The following is a 15,658-nucleotide window of genomic DNA, read 5'->3' as shown; positions in this document are numbered from 1 at the left end:
AAAGAAATGAGAGAGATACAGGAAAAACATGAAAATGAAGTCAGCAGCTTAGTCAAGGAAATCCAAAAAAATGCTGAAGAAAATAACATGCTAAAAACCAGCTTAGGTCAAATGGATAAAACAGTTCAAAAAGTTATTGAGGAGAAGAATGCTTTAAAAAGCAGAATGGGCCAGATGGAAAAAGAGATAAGAAAACTCTCTGAGGAAAACAAATCCTTCAGACAAAGAATAGAACTCAGGGAGATTGCTGATTTTATGAGAAACCAGGACTCAATACTTCAAAACAAAAAAAAATGAAAAATTAGAAGAAAATGTGAAACATCTCTTTGAAAAAAACAACTGATATGGAAAACAGACTTAGGAAAGATAATTTAAAAATTATTGGAATACCTGAAAGTCATGATCAGGAAAAGAGCCTTGACATCATTTTCAAAGAATTACTACAGGAAAATTGCCCTGCTATCCTAGAAGCAGAGGGCAAAATAGAAATGGAGAGAATCCACCAATCCCCCCGAGAAAGAGATCCCAAAAAACCAACCCCTAGCAATATTATAGCCAAGTTCCAGAACTCCCAAGTCAAAGAGAAAATATTACAAGCAGCCAGAAGGACACAGTTCAAATATCGTGGAGCTGCAGTCAGGATCACACGGGCCTTAACAGCAACTACATTGGAAGCTCATAGGGCTTGGAATATAATATACCGGAAGGCAAAAGAGCTTAGAATGCAGCCAAGAATCAACTACCCAGCAAGGCTGAATGTCCTCTTCCAGGGAAAAAAAGATGGACTTTCAATGAACCAGGGGAATTTCTTTTTTTTTTTAATTTTTAAATTTTTTTTATTTTTATTAAAGATATTATTTGAGTTTTGCAATTTCCCCCCAATCTTGCTTCCCTCCCCCCACCCCCACCCCACAGATAGCACTCCGTCAGTCTTTACTTTGTTTCCATGTTGTACCTTGATCCAAATTGGGTGTGATGAGAGAGAAATCATATCCTTAAAGAGAAGAGAAGTCTAAGAGGTAACAAGATCAGACAATAAGCTATCTGGTTTTTTCCTAAATAAAGGGTAATAGTCCTTGCACTTTGTTCAAACTCCACAGCTCCTTATCTGGGTACAGATGGTACTCTCCTTTGCAGATAGCCCAAAATTGTTCCTGATTGTTGCACTGCTGGAATGAGCAAGTCCTTCAAGGTTGAACATCACTCCCATGTTGCTGTTAGGGTGTACAGTGTTTTTCTGGTTCTGCTCATCTCACTCAGCATCAGTTCATGCAAATCCCTCCAGGTTTCCCTGAAATCCCATCCCTCCTGGTTTCTAATAGAACAATAGTGTTCCATGACATACATATACCTCAGTTTGCTAAGCCATTCCCCAATTGAAGGATTTACTGGATTTCCAATTCTTTGCCACTACAAACAGGGCTGCTATAAATATTTTTGTACAAGTAATGTTTTTACCCTTTTTCCTCATCTCTTCAGGGTATAGACCCAGTAGTGGTATTGCTGGGTCAAAGGGTATGCACATTTTTGTTGCCCTTTGAGCATAGTTCCAAATAGCTCTCCAGAAGGGTTGGATGAGTTCACAGCTCCACCAACAGTGTAATAGTGTCCCAAATTTCCCACATCCCTTCCAACAATGATCATTATCCTTTGAACCAGGGGAATTTCAAATGTTCCTGTTGGAATGGCCAGAGCTGAACAGAAGGTTTGATCTTCAAATACAGGACTCAGGTGAAGCATGGAGATTGGAGGAGAGGGGGAAAATATGAGGGACTTAGTGATGATGAACTGCATGTATTCCTGCATAGACAAATGACACTGATAATACTCATATGAACCTTCTCAGCTAATAGAGCAGGTAGAGGGAGCTTTTATAGTTGAAGCACAAGAGAAAGCTGAATTTGAAGATAAAATATGGTGTAAAATGGAGTCAATAGAAAAAAGGGAAATGTAGTGGGAGAAAGAAAAAGGAGAAGGGGAATAGGCCAAGATATTTCATATAAGGTTTTTCTTTATTACAATGAGCTATTGCAATGATATAGAAGGGGGGGAGGCAAGGGGGAATGAGGGAATCTTCACTCTCATCAGAGGTAGTTAGGAGAGGAAACAGCATATATACTCAATGGGGTATAGATAACCGGAGTAAGAAAGAAGGGGGAGCGGGGGGGGGGAGGGGGGGATGTTAATAAAGGAGGAGAGGATGGACCATGGGGGGAGAGTGGTCAGATGTAACACATTTCCTTTTTTACTTCTTGCAAGGGGCTGAGATTGGAAGGCCTGTCCGGGACCATAGGGCCAGGTGGATGCTAGGCCTAAGGGGTGGTATGGGAGCTCAGGGCTTCTTGGCCCCAGGACCAGGGATCTGTCTGCTGTGCCACTCAGCTACCCTACAGCAAAGTCAGAGTGAAAGGAGAGAGAAAATATAGTACATTGTAGTAGAGAAATACGAAAGGAGGGAGTTGCAATCAGCAATGGCAACGGTGAAAAAATATGGAAGTAACTTTTGCGATGGACTTATCATAAAGAATGTGATCCACCCACGACTGAGTTGTTGGTGTTGGAACGAAGACTGAAGCACATTTTTTATTATTATTATTGTTTTCTGGAGGGGGATGCAGGGCAAATGGGGCTGGGTGGCCTGCCTGGGGCTGCATAGCAGGGTGATCATTGGGTGTCTGAGGCCGGATTTGGACCCAGGTGCTCCTGGCTTAAGGGCCAATGCTCTGTCCACCACCCAGCCACCCCTACTATTATTACTATTTTATTTTATTTTGGGTCTTTTTTTTTTTTTTTGGTTTTTGCAGAGCAGTGGGGTTCAGGTGGCTTGCATGTCACATGGCTGGGTGATTGTTGGGTATATAGGGCTGGATGTGGGTTTGGGTGCTCATGGCTCCAGGGCTGGTGCTCCGTCCATTGTGCCACTTGGCCATACCTACAATTATTACTATTATTTTTTTAATTTTAATTTTTTTCCTCTCCCCTTTACTTTATCACTCAAGTGAGTCTATTTATGGGGGGGAGGGGTATTTCATTTACTCTTAAACAAGAATATTTTATTAATGAATAAAAAATTATTTGTACAAAATGAGAATAAATATTAAATTAAAAAATGGAAAAAAAAGCAAGAAAATGAAAATATGCAGTGTTTCCTGTCTCTGATTCAATTAAAGTAAATTGGATACAATTCATCATCAATATAAAATTTATATTATAATGAATTAATTTACACATGAAAATTTTTAACTGAAAGGGACTTTTACAAACTTTTCAAAGTTTCCAAGTATCACTTTCTGTAGGTCAAAATAAGGAGGTTAAAGTTTTTAAGGTGATTCAGTTTTCTAAGCCAGGAAGGAAAAATACCTCCTATTACAAAATTTTTACCAAATTTAAAAAATTTGCTTGATCCATTCTCATCTTTACCTATATCATTAGATATAATCCCAAAGAGATGGTTCATTTTGTTAAAATAATTTTCCTAGGCTAAAAATAAAATAGCAAAAAGTTACCTTTATCCATGTAGTTTTATTCTCCAGGATCTTACCAAATCCATAAAGGTAACAACCAATGATTAAACAATATTTATAGAAATTTCACAAAGGATTGCAAAATTTTGTTGGTCAACCAATCAGGTTACATATTAGTACATAGATGTGTCATTGATTACTTTATGATTCTCTAATCCATCCATAAGAACTGTTTGATGTTAAAACTGACAAGGATCCAATTAGCAACAGGACTACCATCTCCTCTTCTGACTTGCTATTTTTCGTTGCTATTAGATATAACATAGACATGAAACACTGGGATTTCTCCCTTTCCAAAATGTTGTAAGTATCAGTCATTTATAAAGATAACCTGACCAGTATCCTGCCTTTTCAGGATGATCTTTACTCTGATTTTTTTTTAAGGTTTTTGCAAGGCAAATGAAGTGAAGTGGCTTGCCCAAGACCACACAGCTAAGCTAGGTAATTACTAAGTGTCTGAGGCCGCATTTGAACTCAGGTACTCCTGACTCCAGAGCCGGTGCTCTGTCCACTGTGCCACCTAGCCGCCCCCATCTGATTGTTTACACAATAGTAAAAGTCCAAATTTGCAAATGCAATTAAAGGAGGACTAGGCTGTTTCACATAGTCAGAACCTGTCTTCAGATCTATAACTGGAGAGGCACAGATTTGTGAAAGGCAGAGACTAACATTCAGACTTCCAAACCTCAATTAGTGGCTGCTAAAACAGTTTTTGATCAGAAATATAGAATTTAAAGGATCAGACTTAGACATTTCTCCATTCTAATCTATGAGTCTTTATTTTCCTCTGTAGATCAATCAAATAAATATTTAGGGAGATTGGTGGGCATATTGGAGGGAGAATGGCATATCTTTGGGACCCAGTTTTGTCAAGAGACAAGAGCAGACAGTGCAAGGTCCAAAACAGTACATAAAGTGGGTAATTCAATTACAGTGTTAATAAAAAAGGCAAATTGGGGTGGGTAGGTGGCATAGTGGATAAAGCACCGGCCTTGGAGTCAGGAGTACCTGGGTTCAAATCCGGCCTCAGACACTTAATAATGACCTAGCTGTGTGGCCTTGGGCAAGCCACTTAACCCCATTTGCCTTGCAAAAACCTAAAAATAAAACCAAAAACAAAACAAAAGGGAAATTACAGAGATTTTAAAAGTTCAGTCCCATTTTGCTTGATAAAAAGATCAAAAAAAAAAAAGCAAAGAGAAATTTAGATTCATTTCTTCTGGAGTCATCTGGGGGCAGTTCTATGGCTTCAGATATTGTTTCAGAGATTTCAGTCTAGGTTATTTGCAGATTTTCCTTTCTGATAAAAGAATTTTAGAAAATATTTTGAACAAGTCAAAACCAATGATTTTATTACTAGAAAATGAAATTCTGGAATCCTTTAGATCATAATGATTTACAATTTGATATGCCAATTACCTTGTTGATATTAACAGAAAATTCAATTACAAATGGATATTAATTTTCATTATTATTTTTATTGTTATTCCCCTAAGCTATTCCACTTACCAAAATAAACTTCTATAATGATGAATATTCTATTGCAAAAGAGATGCTAAAATCTCACACTAGACTGGCTGTAAGAATTTAGATTAATGTAGTCCAAATGACTTACATTCCTCTACCTAATTTTAATATGGATCACTTGACATGATTTTAGCATTTTCCATAAAAATCAAGGAACATAAAAGGACCTGTTCCCTTATATATTTAGATATCTGTTCCAGGCCGAGGTCATGTAGGTGGCCAAATGACTTAAATCAGACTATAAATCTGCCAGGTGAGACTTTTCCAACATTTGGGGAGTCAGAAAGTTCCAACATTTGGGGAGTCAGAAAGTTCAATCTCAGAACTTTTTGAAAATGACTCTTTCAAATCTTATCCCAAGGAGCCTTTCACTTTCAGTCCCCTGTTGTGTTTTCTGGCTTCTATAGACTATGGCCTTCTAGTATTTCTTTGATATCTGGATTTCAGATTCAAGATAGAAGGCCACTTTTCTGTTTCTTAAAGTCTTTAAAAGCAATTTCCTATAATCAGTCAGAGATTCAACTCTAACTTTATAATCTAAATGATCATAAAATGCAACATAGTGAAATTATAAAATTTTTCACTGTTAATAAGAAAAACACAGGAAAAAAATCACAATTATGTTATCCATGTTGCACAAGTGATTTTACAACAAAAGATATGGAAACATATAACATGTAGAAATAAATTTTGTAAAAAGCAATTTTTCTCTATTAATATGCTCACTTATTATCCATGTCCAAATAAACATAATAACTATAACTTTCAGAATCCTTTTAAAAGCTGATTCTTCAACACTTTCATAGATTTCTACAGATATTCTTAATCTGAGATGTATAAAAGCAATTTATACAATCACAATATCTAGATATCTTCACTGAAAATGGAGAGAAAAAGAACAAAATAAGTCATGAAAGAAAGAAACACAAATTGTTTTAAAGTATAGCAACCCCAATTTCTATATAAATTGGAGAACATCATTAATAATAATATATTTGATTATCACAGAATTACTATTGATGTAGATTAAGAAACAAAACTACTGTTATAAAAATTATAACTAAAATCATAGCAATTCTTATACCAAACCTAAAAAGAAAATGACATTCCTCAGAAATTTAATCTTAAATACAATAATCACAGAGCAGTAATGGAACTCTTTTTTTTATGCCATGGAAGAACAACAAATTTAGATCAAAACAGCAAAACCTTTTCTATTTGCAAACTTTAAGTGCTTTTAATATTAACCCAAAAGCTAATTGTTTCACGAAGAATAACCTTGAAAAAATAGAAATTTCTATGACAACTATAAGAAATATCATCACATTATTACAATAAATTAGCTTACAGATTTAAATTTTTTTTTAGGTTTTTGCAAGGCAAATGGAGTTAAGTGGTTTGCCCAAGGCCACACAGCTAGGTAATTATTAAGTGTCTGAGGCCAGATTTGAACCCAGGTACTCTTGACTCCAGGGCCGGTGCTTTATCCACTACACCACCTAGCCACCCCAGATTTGAAAATTTAGTAGACCTTATAGAAATCACATAAAATAAACTTTTACAAAAGTCTTTTTATGATAAACAATTCCTGAAGTTAAAAAGGACAATACATAAATTGTGTACTTGTAAAATGATAGACATCTCTCATTTAATCTTAAAGCAAAAATAAATCTTAAATTTGGAATTTATCAAATTTATCAAACATAATTTGGTATAACGCTTATTTTCATGCATAAATTAATCCCACAAAATTTTTCACATGCAACAAATCCCAATTACCATAGAACTTCTAAGTGCCACCTTCCTTGAACTCTCGGAAGGTTCAGGAAGAATATAACTAATAAAATTATCACAAATGACAATGGTTACTAAGTCAGTAAGATTTTCTCAAATACAGTTTTTCTTTGGTCACATGGATTTATTTGAATAGTACTGACATATTTACTGTTTATCTTCTATTTTAACTTTTATAAGCATATTCTTAGATTGAACTCATTAGACAATTTAAATTACACAGTTACTCCTCATTCTGTGCAAGGATTTTGCCAGAATTTTACAACACTGATACTCTTGCAACAGGATTAGAATTCCTATTCTATTCCCCCTATAGAAGCCTCAAGAACTCAGTACAGAGATAAGGAACTAAAAGTTGATTGACCTCATCTCAAGAACATGAAAAATGGAAGGGGATGGGGTGTTCATTTCCTTTATCAATACAAGTTATAAGTTAAGTATAGAGGGAACAATTTAAACATATTTTCCATATTCTATATTCTCCAATAACTCAAATTAACATTCACAATTTTTCATAAAGACAGACCTTTATCAAATTCCTATCAAAGATCGTCTTTAAAGAGTAACATTGCATGATTAATCCACTAATTAGTAATTAAGTTAATTAAAATTGTCAAAATCAGATGGCTAAAACTGTTAAATGGCCATGAGAATTCCTTAAACAAAATTCTTGATAAAGATTTATGACCAGATGGTTCCAAATATCCTTTTTTATGATTACAAGGTTTTCTTTGTACTTAACAATCTTAAGAAATGCATTTCATAGTCAAAAATAAACAAGCAAACCAAAAAAAAAACTTTGGTTACAGTAAGCAATAATAATAATAATAATACATGAGATTTAATTTTCTTAATTCATTCAATATGTTTATAGCTCAAGTGTAAAACTCCCAATTATTGATGAATATTTCTTAATATTGGAACATTCATGAACATCACAATATGATCATTGAAATGTATTTTTCAACTTAAAAACTTATCAAATTTAATATAAATATTTAATATTACATAAAAAGTCAACCTATATATGTTTCTCTAATTAAAAAGGTGATCATGTGTGCAAAATCTTTTTAATTTCATGTAATCAAAGTTGAACCAGTTTGTTTTTTATAATGTTCTCTATCTCTTCTTTGGTCACAAACTGCTCCTCTTTCCAATTGATCTCACAAGGAAACTATTCCTTGTTCTCCTAATTAGCTTATAATAATACATACATATATATGTTTATAGGTATACAAAATATGTATATGCATATATGTGTGTATATATAGAGATATGTGTACACACACACACACACACACACACACACACACACACACACATATATATTCTAGTTTTTGCAAGGCAATGGCAGGTAATTTGTCTTGTACAAGGTCTAACAGCTAGGCAGTTAAGTACCTGGGGCTGAATATTACCTTTATTGCTTAAATTCTGCCCCCATTTTGACTTTATCTTGATACAAGATATAAGCTGTTGTACTAATCCTAGTTTCTACCATAGTATCTTCCAGTTTTCCCACTAAGTTTTACTGAAGAATGAGTTCTTATTCCAGAAGCTATAATCTGGGTTTATCAAACAGTAAATGACTCCGGTTGTTCTGCTAACTATTCTTAGCCAAGACAGACAGTTTTTTTTATTTTTCCTTTTGTTTAATTAATTACTTCACAAAACTGTACCCAAAAGAACAAAAGGGAGTTTGATCTCTTCAGGGCAAAGTGACTTTGTAAGTTTTATGATTTGGTTGTTTTGTTCCCCAGAACAAAATTAGCCACAAGATTGTTATTGGAGGAGATAGAGGGGGTAGGGGGGATGATTTTCATATTATTGTTGTTGTTATCATCCCAACATCTCTTATTTTTCCCTTCTGTGGGAGGGAAGTTAATACTAAGCAGGTATTTTTAAGGTCACTACAAAATAATTGATCTCGGGTCTCTTATCATTTAAAATATTTTATACCATTACTGCCATCAGCTGTCCCTATTTTTCTTTATATCCTTCTAGTCCAATTAGTTTTTCACTGCCATTTGCAAAATGAAGGATATAAAATGACACATGAATTGTTTCAGTGAACATATTTTGTGAAGTGCCTTCTGTTTTAGCACTTTAAGTTTTTCATGTTTTGTTGACTTCCTTGACATTCCACTTTCCTAGATTTTAGGAAAGCTCTCTGTATGTAGTTTACATTAAAATCTGCCAATGCCTGTACATTAACAATTTTTAAAAAAACTGTACAAACACAAGTTTTCTTGGTCCATTTTTTAGAATCCAAATACTTCTAATATATTACAACTGAGCCATTAATCTTGTAGCATCATCCACACTGATTGTTTCACCTTCAGAGCACTGAGAAACCAGATCATTCGGTAGTGGTTCAAATGACAGTCCTTTTGAGAAGTGTGCAAGTTCTTTTTGGATATCAATGAATGCCTTATTTACAGTTCTAACTTTTTCTTCATTCACAATGTTTATCTTCTTAAGATTTGTGGTAACTGGTTTTGCTTTATTTTTGGCCTTCAAATTCTTGCTGGCAATATGAAATACATTCTTGATTTTCTGCCCTTTCCCTTTGTTCTTCCCCATTGCCTGGTCCTTGATCACTGGGCATCCAAGATAAGAATCTTAATGCTCCCCCTTTCTATGTACTCCAGATTCCAATGGTTTTCTCAATCAGTTCAAACAAATAGCAATTCTGACCACTCCCCGTATCCCGGGAGCCTGGACTGAAGGTAATAGACAGTTTTTTAAGACAGATTTTATTTATTTTAAGTTTTACAATTTTCCCACCATTCTTTTTTTTTTGCACAGACAGATTTTTGTTTACTATAAGGAAAAAGATCAGATGTATTCAAAGGTTCAGTAGGCTGATTGGAAGGAGGGATGTCACTGATGATCTTCAAGTATAATTTCTTTTTTTTTTTTTAGAAAGATAGTATTTATTTTGAGCTTTACAATTTTCCCCCCATTCTTGCTTCCCTTCCCCCACCACACACAGAAGGCATTCTGTTAGTCTTTATATTGGTTCCATGGTATACATTGCTCTCAAGTGATGACAGAGAAATCATATCCTTAAGGAAGAAAAATAAAGTATGAGATAGTAAAATTACATAAGATAATGGATTTTTTCCTAATTTGAAGGTAATAGTTTTTGGTCTTTGTTCAAACTCTACAGTTCTTTCTCTGGATATGGATGGTATTCTCCATCGCAGACAGCCCCAAATTGTCCCTGATTGTTGCACTGATGGAATGAGCAAGTCCATTAAGGTTGATCATCACTCCCATGCTGCTGTTAGGGTGTACAGTGTTTTTCTGGTTCTGCTCATCTCACTCAGCATCAGTTCATGAAAATCCCTCCAGGCTTCCCAGAATTCCCATCCCTCCTGGTTTCTAATAGAACAATAGTGTACCATGACATACATATACCACAGTTTGTTAAGCCATTCCCCAACTGAAGGACATGCGCTTAATTTCCAATTCTTTGCCCAAGACAGACAGTTTTAATAACTGATGTTTTATAATATAATTTTAGATCTGGTATGGCTAGGCCAGCTTCCTTTACATTTTTTCTCATTAATTTCCTTGATATTCTTGACCTTTGTTCATGAATTTATTTACTGTTTTTCTAGCTCACACAAAGTAATTTTTTTGGAAGTTTGATTGTTATGGTATTAAACCAATAATCTAATTTAGATAGATTGGTCATTATTATTATATTGACTCGACCTGCACATGAGCAATTAATATTTGTCCAATTATTTGGATATGACTTTATTGGTGTGAAAAGTGTTTTTTTAGTTGTTTTCATAGAGTTTCTGAATTTACCTTGACAAAGGAGCTCCCAAGTATTTTATACTGCTTGGTTATTTTATTTTATTTTATTTTTAAGAATGATTTTATTTATTTTGGATTTTACAATTCCCTCCCCATCTTACTTCCCTCCCCCCACCCCCACAGAAGGCAGTCTGTTAGTCTTTACTTTGTTTCCTTGTTGTACATTGATCTAAGTTGAATGTGATGAGAGAGAAATCATATCCTTAAGGAAGAAACATAAGGTATAAGAGATGGCAAAATTACATAAGATAATTTTTTTTATTAAATTGAAGGTAATATTCTTTTTTTTTTTGGTTTTTGCCAGGCAAATGGGGTTAAGTGGCTTACCCAAGGCCACACAGCTAAGGTAATTATTAAGTGTCTGAGACCGGATTTGAACCCAGGTACTCCTGACTCCAGAGCGGCTGCTTTATCCACTGTACCACCTAGCCACCCCTGAAAGTAATATTCTTTGGTCTTTGTTCAAAATCCAGAATTCTTTCTCTGGACACAGATGATATTCTCCATCACAGATACCCCAAATTGTGCCTGATTGCTATACTGATGGAATGAACAAGTCCATTAAAATTGACCATGACCCCCATGTTGCTGTTAAGGTGTACAATGTTCCTGTGCTTCTGCTCATTTTGCTCAGCATCAGTTCATGCCAATCCTTCCAGGCTTCCCTGAATTCCCATCCCTCCTGGTTTCTAATAGTGTTCTATGACATACATATAACAATTTGCTAAGCCATTCCCCAATTGAAGGACATTTACTTGATTTCCAATCCTTTGCCACCACAAACAGGGCTGCTATGAATATTTTTGTACAAGTGATATTTTTTCCCCTTTTTCATCATTTCTTCAGGGTATAGACCCAGAAGTGGTATTGCTGGATCAAAGTGTATGCACATTTTTGTTGCCCTTTGGGCATAGTTCCAAATTGCTCTCCAGAAAGGTTGGATGAGTTCACAGCTCCACCAACAATGTATTAGTGACCCTGATTTCCCACATCCCTTCCAACATTATTCATTGTCCTATCTGGTCATATTGGCCAATCTGAGAGGTGTGAGGTGGTACCTCAAAGATGTTTTAATTTGCATTTCTCTAAAGATTAGTGATTTAAAGCAATTTTTCATATAACTATGGATTACTTTGATTTCCTCATCTGTAAATTACCTTTGCATATCCTTTGGCCATTTGTCAATTGAGGAATGGCTTGTCTTTTTCAAAATTTGGCTCAGTTCTCTGTATATTTTAGAAATAAGTCCTTTGTCAGAAATACTAGTTGTAAAAATTGTTTCCCAATTTATTACATTTCTTTTGATATTGGTTACAGTGGTTTTGTCTGTGCAAAAGCTTTTTAATTTAATGTAATCAAAATTGTCTTGTTTATTTTTGATGATGTTCCCCATCTCTTCCTTGGTCATACATAAACCATTTCCCTTTCCATAGGTCTGATAGGTAAACTATTCCTAGATCTCCTAGTTTTCTTAAAATATTATTATTATTATTATTATTATTAATTATATGTAAGGCAATAGGATTAAGTGGCTTGCCCAAGGCCACACGGCTAAGTAATTATTAAGTGTCTGAGGCTGGATTTGATCTCAGGTACTCCTGACTCCAGGGCCGGTGCTCTATCCACTGCAACACCTAGCCGCCCCTTATAATATTATTTTTTATGTCTAAATTCTATATCCATTTTGATCTTATCTTAGTATAGGATGCAAGATGTTGGTCTAACCTATGTTTCTGCCATACTAACTTCCAATTTTCCCAACAGTTTTTATCCCAATAATTGGACACTGTGTTTATCAAAAAGCAGATTACTATAATCAGTTCCTGCTATGGCATCTCATCTATTCCACTGATCCACCACTCTGTTTCTTAGCCAATACCAGTTTTGATAACTGATGCTTTATATTATAATTTTAGATCTGGTAAGGCTAAGCCACCTTCTTTTGCACTTTTTTTCATTAAATCCCTGGAGATTCTCAAGTTTTATATCTCCATATGAATTTACTTACAACTTTTTCTAATTCATTAAAGTAATTTATTGGGATTTTGATTGGTAAGGCACTAAACAAGTAGTTTAATTTTGGTAGAATTGTCATTTTTATTATATTAGCTTGGCCTATCCATGAGCAGTTCATAATTGCCCAGTTGTTTAAAATTTGATTTTATTTTTGTGAGAAATGTTTTGCAATTGTTTTCAAAAAGTTTCTGAGTTTGCCTTGGCAGGTAGACTCCCAGGTATTGTTTCAGATGGATACTGCTTATTATTCTAAGGAATAATCCATTTATTCCTACACTCTCTGTGTTTTTTAGAAGGAATGGGTGCTATCTTTTATCAAAAGCTTTTTCAGTATCTATTGATATAACTATGATTTCTGATAGGTTTGCTATCGATATAATTAATTATACTGACAGTTTTCCTAATACTGAACCAACCCTGCATCCCTGGGATTAATCCTACTTGATTATAACATATATCCTCGTGATAACTTGTTGTAATCATTTTGCTAAGATTTTACTTAAGATTTTTGCATCTATATTCATCAGGGAGATAGGTCTATAATTTTCTTTCTCTGTTTTAACTCTTCCTGGTTTAGGTATCAGCACCATATTGGTGTCATAGAAAGAGTTAGGAACAGTTCCGTCTTCATCTAGTTTTCCAAATAGTTTATATAGAATTGGAACCAATTGTTCCTTAAATGTTTGATAGAACTTACTTGTGAATTCATCTGGCCCTCGAGATTTTTTCTTAGGGAGTTCAATAATGGTTTGTTGAATTTCTTTTTCTGAGAAAGGGTTATTTAGGTATTTAATCTCCTCTTCATTTAACCTGGGCAACTTCTATTTTTGTAAATATTCATCCATTTCACAATTTGTAAAGCTTTGCTATGTGAATCATGAGATAAATAAGAATTACTTTGGAGTTTTAAATGTATCATGTATGAGATTGAATTCTTGAGGGATGCTGGTAAAGAAGCTTGGAAAACAAAAAATTTAAAAGATATTGGGATATTCAGTAATAAGGTTTATCTTATTGAGGAAACCTTTTTGTCATTTGGTTAAAGAAGTCAAGATTGTGGATTTCTTCCCTCATAGTAACTGCAGACTCAGAGGGTTGGTGAATAGGACACTGGAGCTTCAGGTGTTTTCTGCTGGTTTAGGGGCGAGGGGGTACTCTGAAGTATGGTTAGGCAACTTAAAAAATTTGTGAAGCCCCTTGTAAGGTATCCTATTGATAAATAAGACAGTTATTTTGTTGTCCATTGTAAAAAATGAATTATTTGAAGTTAGTGTATTACGTTAACACCTATAATTAACACTTGTTTGCTTTGAAGGGGAATATCAAAAATTATGACCCCAAAGGCAGCTAGGTGGCACAGTGGATAAAGCACTGGCCCTAGAGTCAGGAAAACCTGAGTTCAAATTTGACCTGAGACACTGAATAATAATCACATGGCTCTATGACCTTGGGCAAGTCACTCTTAACCCCATTGCCTTAAATAAATAAAATTTCTTAAAAATTATGACCCCCCCTCTGAGATTCTGAAATTTATAACTATGCATTGCATTTGGTGTAGATCTATGGGAATTCAGGAGATGATTAGCAATCTCCTAGCCAAAGGAGGTGTTTATTTACTATATAATACCTGTTTTTACTATGTAATACAGTGGGCTAGAAGAAGGGGTCTCTAGCCAAGAGGCATCTGATATACCATCTTCATACGGGGATAGAACAGATATAATTTCAGACAATGGGATGTGGGTCTGGGGGGTCAAAAGTTAGTGCCACCAGAAAGACAGAGCTTTCAGTTGAATTCTGGCATATGCCTGTGAAAGGGGTTTTTGTAATGTTCCAGCTGCTGGCAGAGCTTGACTGATCTTTGCAAACAGTCTGAAAAAAAGAAACTGGAGAGTTAAGGCCTTGAACAGGAGGTAGGAGATAGGGGCTGTAGAGCCAGTCATAGATAGAATTTCTGGTTTTAGCAAGGACCCTGGAAGGACATTTGGAGAAGAAATGAGTTTTGGAGAGGGGGCTCATTAATTGGGACCGCATCAAAATTATAATTGGAATTTAGTAAAGTGGCCTCGCTTGAAGTTCTATTTCAGTAAAATTATATTTTTAGATCTTGGGACTTTTAATTGAATTTCTATTCTGTGTCTGATACCAGGAATGGTCAGCAAAAAAGGATGTGATGGTGGATCAATGTTTTTCTGGAGCCAGGAAGTCCAATGGGTCCTGAAGACCACAGGTGACAGGGATGAACAGTTGAAGGGGTGGCTTTTAAGTGTGGTCCAAGGTTGGATCCTCTCTAACTCGATTTCCCAAATGTGATGTTTGAGTCATGTGTCACCTGGCAGGTTAAATCTGTCTTAAGGCATTTGACTAACCCATATGACTTCTGCCTGGATACTGATGTTCAGAATTATATCTATAAAGGAATTTTCCTTTGATGTCCTAGATCTTTATAAGCTGCTGATAAAGAAGTTATGAGTCAATTGGATTTAATAGCCAGATAGGTTAAGTGTGTGACTCTAGCAACTATTGTCAACTATATGTTTTGATAAAAATTAAGACCTCTTAATTTTTATGTTAAAGGGAATATTGAGGTGTGAAGAATGGGAAGAATAGGATCTAAAGATATGAACCTGTACAACTTCAGGTTTCAAGTTCTAGTTTAAGCAAAGGAATGTGAGTCAGCCAAGTGTATCAGAGTAAAGGAAATGTTTGGTATATTTTCAAATATTTTGGGAAGAAAAATTCATTTTGGCTAAAGTTGTTTGAGCCATTATTGTAATGAGAGCAGAAGATTAAGACTGTTTTATTTGTAATTCATTTGTTAAATATCTTTCTAGTGAAATGATTGTCAAATATATATGTTACAAGCTCAAATTAACTTGGCAATTTGCATCAGTTCACTCACTCATATAGTGAAACTTATGGAAGTTTATTGTGTTGACATCATGACAGTGAGTAAGGCAAAATCTAAA

At 34.9% G+C, this 15,658-nt stretch overlaps 2 protein-coding genes across 4 annotated transcripts in view; one reads left to right on the top strand and one right to left on the bottom strand.

Annotated features, from left to right (window-relative positions):
- The window catches only part of LOC141511716 (uncharacterized), a 105,735-nt gene that overhangs the window by 16,030 nt on the left and 74,047 nt on the right, over nt 1–15,658 (top strand). The window lies entirely within an intron of this gene.
- On the bottom strand, nt 9,105–9,476 carry LOC141512440 (ribosomal biogenesis factor-like). The gene has a single exon (XM_074221381.1). The coding sequence runs from the start codon at nt 9,423–9,425 to the stop codon at nt 9,129–9,131; it is 297 nt and encodes a 98-aa protein (XP_074077482.1). The 5' UTR covers nt 9,426–9,476; the 3' UTR covers nt 9,105–9,128.

This window comes from Macrotis lagotis, chromosome 1 (genome assembly GCF_037893015.1).
Source record: "Macrotis lagotis isolate mMagLag1 chromosome 1, bilby.v1.9.chrom.fasta, whole genome shotgun sequence".
Taxonomy (NCBI): domain Eukaryota; kingdom Metazoa; phylum Chordata; class Mammalia; order Peramelemorphia; family Peramelidae; genus Macrotis; species Macrotis lagotis.
Note: the sequence above shows the minus strand (reverse complement) of the source record. Positions and strands in the feature narration are given on the sequence as shown.

Bases quoted from the DNA above. Each gene is read 5' to 3' on its own strand.
- LOC141512440 (XM_074221381.1), bottom strand. From the start codon at position 9,425: ATGGGGAAGAACAAAGGGAAAGGGCAGAAAATCAAGAATGTATTTCAT.